We start from the raw sequence: 9,707 nt of genomic DNA, 5'->3' as shown, positions 1-9,707 counted from the left end.
GGATTGTTCTGTGGGCCCACTGTGTGAGGGGGACTGTGTCCTGTGGACCTACTGTGTGAGTGGGATTGTTCTGTGGGCCCACTGTGTGAGGGGGATTGTTCTGTGGGCCCACTGTGAGGGGGATTGGTCTGTTTATTCACTGTGTATGTGTGGGACTGTGTTCTGTGGACCCACTATGTGTGTGGGACTGTGTTCTGTGGACCCACTGTGTTTGTGTGGGACTGTGTCTGTGGGGACACAGCACTGGGTGGACTGTTCCACAGTCTGTTTTGCGGGACCACCCCATGGAGGCAACCCAGGAGGACGTGGCCCCTGGCCCATCCATGTGATCCGACTCCCGTCACAGGTATAGCCCTGACGTGCGGGTGGTCCGCTTCCCCAAAGGCACCAGCATTGGGCTTCGTCTGGCCGGAGGCAACGACGTGGGCATCTTCGTGTCAGGGGTGCAGGCGGGCAGCCCGGCTGATGGGCAGGGCATCCAGGAGGGGGACCAGATCCTAGAGGTGAGCTGCCAGGCCCCCCCTGTACCCGCATGTGCATCTTGTTTCTCAGTCTGTCTGGCTTTGCTCTGGACCACCAGGGAGTACCCAGACCCCACGGAAATGTCTCCTCACCGCCTGGGTCACATCCTGGTTGTCCACGTTGTAGTATTATCAATGGCATGGCTTTGTTCTCCATGACATGACCTTGTCAGGACCGTGGTGTCACAGCTGTGTCACGGGTAGAGCTGGGGGCAGCTGTGTCCCCAGGATGGTCTGGGAACCCAGCAGGAGTGCCATGTCCCATCCCTGCACCCCTTTCTCCACAGGCCAATGACATGCCCTTCCGGAACCTGACTCGAGAGGAGGCTGTGCAGTTCCTGCTGGGGCTGCCCCCAGGCGAGGAGGTGGAGCTGGTGATGCAACGGAAGCAGGACAGTGAGTGTGGACATGTGTATGGCATGTGTGTTACCTGTATGCATGCACACGAGCGTGCAGGCACGTACACACACACACAGCTGGATCTGTGCCAGCGTCCGTATGTGTGCATGTGTACACGTGTGTACTCCATGTGTATTACCTGTATGCATGTCTACACACACACAAGGTGCATCCGTGCCAGGCTCGGTACGTGTGCATGTGTGCGCGTGTGCACGCTGCATGTACCCGTATGCAGACACATGAGCATGCATACACATCTACACATGCACAAGGGGCATCCGTGCTGGGGTCGGTACATGTGCGTGAGTGTGCACACGTGTGTGCACGTGCATGTACACTTATGCACACACATGAGCACTCAGGCACTTCTCCACATGCGCAAGGTGCATCCATATCAGGGTTGGTACATGTGCGTGAGTGTGCCCGTGCCCGTGTGTGTGCACATGTGAATTATATGTGTACCTGTATGTATACACATGAGATGCATGCACATCTACACACGCAAGATGGATCTCTGCCAGGGTCTGTATGTGTGCACGTGTGAACACTGCATGTACACTTATGCAGATGCATGAACATGTATACATATCTACACATGCATAATGTGCCTCCGTGCTGGGGTCGGTACGTGTGCGTGAGTGTGTGTACACATGTGTGCACATGCATGTACATGTATGCACGCACGAGCATGCATACACATCTGCACATGCACAAGGTGCATCCGTCCTAGGGTCGGTATGTGTGTGCAGGTGCATGTACACATATGCACACACATAAGCACCTATGCACTTCTCCACATGCACAAGGTGCATCGGTGCTCGGGTTGGTACATGTGCATGTGTGTGTGCACCTATGTGTAAGAGTACATGAACATGCACACGTGTGTGTGAGTGTGCATGGCGGGTGTACCCATGTATAAAACTGTCCATGTGGCCCAGTGTGAACGCTGCATGCACTCCCTTCCTCCCTCTCCTTGGCCTTTTAGTCTCCACATGTCCTCGACCCAAGGACCCCAGCCAGCCCACTCCCTGAGCATGATCCTGTGCTCAGACAACAGCCCATGGCTCGTGTGACCTCCCTGTCTCCTGCAGTCTTCCGGAAGATGGTGCAGTCCCGCGTGGGAGATTCCTTCTACATCCGCACCCACTTTGAGATGGAGCCCAGCCCTCCGTCTGGCCTGGGCTTCACGCGTGGGGATGTCTTCCACGTGGTCGACACGCTGTACCCAGGGCCTGGGCCGAACCACGCCCGTGGGGGCCACTGGCTGGCGGTGCGCATGGGCCGGGACCTCCGGGAACAAGAGCGGGGCATCATTCCCAACCAGAGCAGGTGTGTCCCGCCCTCGCCCAAACACCCATCAGAACAGGTGTCCCTGCCTCCACCATTCCCAACAGAGCAGGTGTGTCCCGCCCCCTCCCCACCATTCCCAACAGCACAGGTATCCCTGCCCCCCCCAAACTCCCCATCAGAGCAGGTGTCCCTGCTCCACCCTCACCCCAACCATTCCCAACAGGGCAGGTTTCCCTGCCCCCAGCATTCCCAACTGAGCAGGTGCGCCCCGCCCCCACCATTCCCAGCCAGAATAGGTGCCTCCACCCCAACCCTCTCAAGCAGAGCCAGTGGATAGCACCCTGCCCCTCCCCTGGGGAGGATCCTCCACTCAGAGCCTCAGTTTCCCCACAGGGAGTGGGCAGTACTTAGCAGCCTTAACAGGGTCGCCTGGGGGAGGGAGGAAGGGGCCCAGAATGGACTGGTCAGTGTGACATGTTAGCACACCTAGCTGCCCTCTGATGCCACCCTTGTGTGTGGAGTAGAACTGGCTGCTCTGTAGAAGTCTATTGGCTGTGACGTTTCAGAACCAGATTGCCAGGCCTTTCTTCCAAGGCACCGCTGGGGATGGGGTTTGAACTACCAACCTGTAGGTTAGGAAAGTTGACCCATGAGCAGTATGGATGTTAGCAAAGCAGACGTGGATTTTTGCTGGGTGGGAGGTTGGCACCCTGAACCCTTCAGTCATTCGTTCAAGTTTCAGCTGACAGGAGGGGACATCCACTCACGTTAACGTCACACGGCATTTTGAGCGGAACAGGACAAAATCAACATGTGCATGGGTCCACTTAGCTTGGCCAGCATTGCTCCAGGCCCCGTGTGTCCAGGCCCCTGCATCTAGTCAGTCCAGGGCATCGGAGGGGTCCTGGGCAGGGGGGCCATGGGAACAAAGCTCAGAACATGAAAAAGGCCACAGGTCTGACAGAGTGGTGCATCTCTGAGGCTATGGCCCTAGGTCACCCTCCTGACCTGACCAAAACTCACCCCTGGCGGGGGCAGGTCAGATATCAACACTCAACCAGACAATTGGCAGGTCTCTAAGGCGACCAGCAGCTCCAGGGGCGCTCGGTCCTAGAGCAAGTTCAGAACTGTAGGTCAAAAGGGCAGTGCTAGAGGGAGCTCTGGTGGCCTAGTGGCAAGAAGCTGCACTGCAATCCCGGAGGTATGCAGTTCAAATCCATCAGATGCTCTGCCGGGGAAAGAGGGACAATCTCCTCCTGTACCAGTCAGATCTGATTTGATGGTACACACATTTAAAAAAAGGGGGGGGGCAGTGGTGCTAGATCGCTGAGGGTCTGGTGTGGGCTCCCTGGACGTCCGGGTTCCCCCGACACCATCATGGAATCTCTCACTCAATCCCACTTGTACAGACTGGTGGCGAGATTCCAGAACCTGAATCGTAGGCATTTGGGAGGGCTGCCACTGTGCACCCTATAATGTCCTCCTTCTTGCCCAGGGCAGAGCAGCTGGCCAGTCTGGAGGCTGCCCAGAGGGCCGTGGGGGCCCTGCCCGGTGCCTCGGCCGCCGGCTCCAACGCCCGCGCTGAGTTCTGGCGGCTGCGGGGTCTTCGCCGGGGAGCCAAGAAGACCACCCACCAGAGTCGGGAGGACCTGTCTGCGCTGACCAAACAGGGCCACTACCCACCCTACGAGCGTGTGGTGCTTCGAGAAGGTGCTTGGGGCCCTGGGGAGGGTGGGAGGCCTCAGACAGGAAGTCCTAGACCACAGCTTACCTGTGTGGGGGGCCTTTAAAACGGCAGTCCCTGAGCCCCCCGATGGCCCCTTATCTGTGTCAGAGGAAAACACTCATTTTCCTGTGGCGAGTGTTCTGAAAAGCGGAGCACCAGGCCTTTCTTCCTAGTCTTCTGAATGGCCTCGGCTCGTATGTGAAATACTAGTTGCATAGCTGCCAGTATCACTCCCCCACCAGACCTGCCACGGTATGAAAACTGACAGGTGGGGGGGTGGGAAGTTACAGATGGCGTCGTCAGGGGCCACGGGGCCACTGTGATTCACTGCAAGCCTGTGAACGACAGAGCTGAGCCCTGCCCCAGCCCGTGCCAGCCTCATCAGCTCGGACGCACTCGAGCCCAGTGCTACAGTTGCTGTGTCCTCCAGGGGCCGAGCTTTCCCAGCATGACGGCTTTTTCCGAGGACTGGCCATTGTGTGTCAGCCCGTCCCACTGTGCGTCAGCCCGTCCCACTGTGCGTCAGCCCGTCCCACTGTGTGTTAGTCCATCCATTCTTCCATCGATCCATCTATCCATCCATCCATCCATCCCACTGTGTGTCAGTCTGTCCTACTGTGCAACAGCTATCCCACCATCTGTCAGCCCATTCCATTGTGTGTTAGTCCATCCCACTGTGCGCCAACCTGCCCCACTGTGTGTCAGTCTGTCCCACTGTGCATCAGTCTGTCCGACTGTGCATCAGTCTATCCCACTCTCTGTCAGCCCATCCCGTAGTGTGTTGGTCCATCCCATTGTGTGTCAGTCCATCCCACTGTGTGTCAGTCTGTCCTACTGTGTAAAAGCTATCCCACCATCTGTCAGCCCATCCCATTGTGTGTTAGTCTATCCCACTGTGTGTCAGCCCGTCCCACTGTGTGTCTGTTGGTCCCACTGTGTGTCAGTCCATCCCACTGTGAGTCAGTCTGTCCCACTGTGCATCAGTCTATCCCACTGTCTGTCAGTCCATCCCGTTGTATGTTGGTCTATCTCACTGTGTGTCAGTCCATCCCACTGTGCGTCCGTCCATCTGTCCCACTGTGTGTCAGTCACTGATGGGTTTCCTCTTTTCTCTATTTCATGATGTCTGTTTCGTAGGATGGGCCCCTTCTATCGTGCTCAAAGCACAATAGAAGAAGTCTCACCTCACCTCTGAGGAGGACCCTGGCTGCATCTCTTCTAACATTTGTTTCGGGGTGGCGGGGTTGGCAGTATAATCAACATCTGCTAAAACCTCAATTCAAAGCATCAGTTTTTTCATCTTCCGTATTCATTGTTCAACTTTGGATGCATATGGGTTCATGGAAAATACTACGGCTTGGATCAGATGCACCTTCGTCTTTAAATCTACATCCTTGCTCTTTAGCATTTTGAAGAGGTCCTTCGATCTCTTGTCTGCTGCTACCATGAATATTGAACCCTTTGATTTCCTGACTGCTGTGACCGTGAGTATTGATTGTGGATCCAAACAAAAGAATTGGTTTTCTTGGTTCCTACTGAGGATGTTGTTGGGTGTCATTGACCCCACAGCCACAGTCACTGAGTCAATCCATCTCATCGGAGTCTTCCTCTCCTTCAACTTTCAAGCATGAGGTCCTTCTCCAAGGACTGGCCCCTCCAGGCGACATGCCCAAAGTATGTGAGATGGAACCTCAAAATCCTGGCCTCCAAGGAGCAACCTGGTTTCACCCTCTATTGTTAGTGAGAGGCAAAGGCAAAGCCCACCGCTGTCTGGTGGGCAGAACAGACTGCCCCAGAGGGTCCCCACGCTGAGCACGCAGGTGGCTGTGAGGGGGAGTTAGGGACGGCACCTCACAACACGAATCTTTACAATCAAGACTCCCGCACAGCAGCGATGGAAACATAAACCTCCTAGCTATTAGAACAGCAATCTACCGTGCCATCTGTGTTTCTTTATCACATTCACACACACACACACACACACACACACACACACACACACACCCCTCCCTCAGCACACATGGGATCTGTTCCCTACAGCAAGGTGTCCCCTACAGCACACAGATCCTCTTCCTACAAGAGATTAAGTCTCAGCCCAGGAGGGATTAACTACCAGGTGTGAGGCCTCCTGGCATGATCCCCCTGGACGGAGCAGCAGATTCCAAAGCCCCAGAATGCTGTTCTTCCAGCTGCTGCCCCAATTCACAGCCCAAAAAGACTTAGTCAAAAGGCCACATTTCGCCCTTCTCTGTTGCATTTGGTCCAGGGAGGGTGAGGAAGAAAGTTCCTGGGCGAAGTACTCAACACAGCAAAGAGAAGGTCTGAGGACAAAGGAAAACCAGCAATAACACCAGAAACAGACTGGCATGTCTGATCCAGGCCAGTGGATGTAATTTTGCAACTCTTGAAACTATAATGATAATAAAATTTATAATGGACCAGGTCCATGGTGGCCGTCATCTGAAGTCATGTGAGGCATGGATGGGACCCAATTCTGCTGGCCTTGACAAACTGAGGCTTTCGGCCTGTGTGGATTGCCATAGGAGGGTAGAGAAGGTTCCAGGCTCAAGAATCAGGTGTGGGCTGAAAAACTGGAGCTGACATTTACCTGCTGTTGAGACTTGGATAAGAAGAATCTTTGATTTCCTCCTGTGATTGTAAGGAAAGTAAAATGATAGAATAAGGGGGAAAAAAAGGCCACATTTCTCTCTGTGCGTGGCCAGTGAGGACACAGTCTGAGTGCTTCCATCTTCCAAGACTGGGAGAAAGGTCTAGAAGGAATGGGTGAGGGGAGACAGGCCAGGTGCCCAGGGGGGCTGGCTGCTGGTGGTGGTGGTGGCCTCAGGCCAACTCTAAGTAGAGTGAGACTGGAGGCACATGACCCACAGTTGTCACCGGAGGGTTTTTAGGAGCCAATCACCAGGTCTTTAGTCTCTGAGTCTAGAAGCTCAGCTTTAATCTGTTCAGCATCTTTGAAACACAAGCCTCCACAGACAGATGGGTCACGGCCACACATCAAGTACACCGGCTGGGAATGAATGTCAGGTCTCCTGCACGAGGATGAAAATTGTGCCCCTGAAACCTCTTGTTTTTAACCCAGAAAATCTTTCTACAAAAGCAGAAGAGAAAGCAGCGTTTTTTGACTGGATAAATATCAACCCAGCAAGTGGCCCATCACAGAGTCCACGAAGGGGACCGTGAGGAAGGACTGAGGGGATGTGGCTCTTTTTGTGGTCATGTGACTCAAGGAACACTGGTGGTGCAGTGGTGAAGTATTGAGCTGCCAGGCAAAAGGTTAACAGTTTAAACTTAACATTCACTTCTTTTAAAAAGACCTACAGAAGACCTCGCAATCTACTCTCGTAAACAATGCAGCCACGGAAACTGTATAGTGCTGTTCTACGCTGTCCCAGGTCTACTATGAGTTGGAGTCTACTAATAAATGAATCCGTTTAAACAGCAGCTGACTAGTAGAAACATAACTCATATGATACATGTTTTAAGATAAACTTGTAAAAGGGAGTTCTGGTGGCCTAGTGGCAAGAAGCTGCACTGCAATCCCAGAGGTAGGCAGTTCAAATCCACCAGATGCTCTGCTGGAGAAGGAGGGACAATCTCCTCCTGTACCTGTCAGATCTGATTTGACGGTACACACAAATAATAATTTAAAAAAAAAAATTGAAAAAACAAAAAAAATTAAAAAGATAAACTTGTAAAAAGAGTTTAGGCCTGCTCACTGTGGCAGCAAATATATGAAAACTGGAGTGATACAGAGAAGATTGGCATGGCCCCTGTGCAACGATGACACACAAATTTGTGAAGTGTTCATGTTTTTATCTGATATGATAAAATGGAATTTTTCTAAAAAAAGAAAAAAATTGTAGGCAGCGTGGGGACAGCTGAATCTGACCTCTGCTAATTCCAGAAAGGGGAACTGTCCCCATCAACAACGTCCACAGTACAAAACTGATTCCTGTAAACTTGGACATGGCCCCCGACGCTGCTGCACCTACTTCCAATTCCAACACCAAACCTACTGCTCTCCTGGGTCTGAAATCCACTGCCGTGACCACACAGACCTCACAGAACCGTAGTCACGTTTGTGGGGTTTATTAGTGAAGTTAACAGGCTACCACTCAGGATGACAGCAGGATACAGTCCTGACAGTTTCTCACATGTGGACACAGGCCATTTGACCTTTGACCTCATGGCTTGGGTCAGTGTCACAATATTCCCTTACTCTTGCCACTTATGACATCTTCCTAAAGTCTGTGTGGTCACTATAATAGATTATTATTATTATTATTATAGACCCAGTACAGCAAGCTTGGTGTTGGGAGTTAGTAGGTGCTGGAGCATGGGAGAACATGTCTGGCCATATAGGAATTAGTTTTGTGCTGTGAATGTTGTTGGTCAGGCCAGTTCCCCTTTGTGGAGTTAGTAGAAGTCAAATTTGACCATCCCCATGCTGTCTACACTAATTTTACAAAACAGCATCATTGTGGATGGTAAAGAGATTGAAATTGTTCACAGCTTTTAATTTGCTTGACTCCACAATCAACACTCTTGGTACCAGCAGCCAGGAAATCAAAAGATGAATGCATTAGAAAAGTCCGCTGTCAGAGACATCATCAGAGTACTGAAGAGCAGCGATGTCAGTTTGGAGTCTAAAGAGTGCCTGATCCAGGCCATTTTCTTTGCAATTATTTGCTGTGCATCAGAGAGCTGGAAAATGACTAGGGATGGTAGAAGGAGAACTGATGCCTTTGAGCTGTGGTGCTGGAGAAGAATATTGAATATACCATGGACTGCTAGGAGAACAAACAAGTTCATCCTGGAGAGGGTGAAATCAGGCTGCTCCTTGGAGGCTAGGATTCTGAGGCTTCGTCTGACATACTTTGGGCATGTTGCAAGGAGGAACTAGTCCTTGGAGATGGATATTACGCTTGGGAGAGTGGAAGGACAGTGCAGGAGGGGAAGACCCTTGATGAGATGGATTGACTCAGTGACTGGGGTAATGGGGGTAGGTGTTGGAGACAGTAAGTTTGGCTCAGGATAGAGCAGGGTTCAGAGCTGTTGTATGTAGGGTCACTATGAGTTACAAGTGACTTGACAGCATGTAACAACAACAACAACAACATAATTAGACATAAAGTAAGATGACTTAGGATGGTGGGAACAGTTACACACTTAATCATTAGCTGAGAGAGGATGGTTCAGAATCCCCAGCAGTGCCTCAGAAGGGCCGGGTGGTCTGCTTCTAGCCTGTTTTGCACACACGGGGTCACCATGAGTCAGAACTGACCCTCCAGTATTTTTGCATCAAAATATATCTTATATTTCTCTAGTAATTGGAGTAGTCACTGTGTGCTCACTGCTTTCATCTAGTTCTAAGAGAGGAGGTTTCAGAATGGATAGGAAGGTGCTTGAGCACTTGGGTTCTGAGCCTCCACAGGTCATGGGCAAGCGAGTCATTGTCTTTCTCAATGATAACGTTCAAAGGTGATGTTCCAGGTTGTAGGGGAGACAAGTTTAGGTTGTAAAACTGGCAGGAAGCTTGTCGAGTCCCCTAAAAGGAGTTATATACATTTCAAAAGTGGCAGAGAAATAATTTGTGTTATTTAAAGTCTTTAAAGGGTATCGGGGGTTTTCCTGCTGTTCTTTTTCCATTTGCTGGAGATATTGGGTTAGAGAGTCAATCGTCTGTTTTTCCTGTCTTTTGATGTGTTTGCTTTTTGCTATAAATTGACCTCTGATTACTGCTTTGGCTG

General features: G+C 51.7%; 1 protein-coding gene across 1 annotated transcript in view; it reads left to right on the top strand.

Moving 5' to 3' along the window:
* Window positions 1–9,707, top strand: part of TJP3 (tight junction protein 3) — a 31,530-nt gene that overhangs the window by 15,968 nt on the left and 5,855 nt on the right. Inside the window, exons 10-13 of the mRNA XM_006897895.1 lie at window positions 347–503; window positions 809–917; window positions 2,012–2,249; window positions 3,706–3,920. Of these exons, the coding sequence (XP_006897957.1) occupies window positions 347–503; window positions 809–917; window positions 2,012–2,249; window positions 3,706–3,920 (719 nt within the window). The remainder of the gene's footprint in view (window positions 1–346; window positions 504–808; window positions 918–2,011; window positions 2,250–3,705; window positions 3,921–9,707) is intronic.

The sequence above is a fragment of the Elephantulus edwardii genome, unplaced genomic scaffold, assembly GCF_000299155.1.
Source record: "Elephantulus edwardii isolate Elephantulus edwardi_28Jun2011 unplaced genomic scaffold, EleEdw1.0 scaffold00217, whole genome shotgun sequence".
In the NCBI taxonomy this organism is placed as follows: domain Eukaryota; kingdom Metazoa; phylum Chordata; class Mammalia; order Macroscelidea; family Macroscelididae; genus Elephantulus; species Elephantulus edwardii.
The sequence above is the reverse complement of the archived record's forward strand: the minus strand, read 5'-3'. Positions and strand labels throughout refer to the sequence as shown.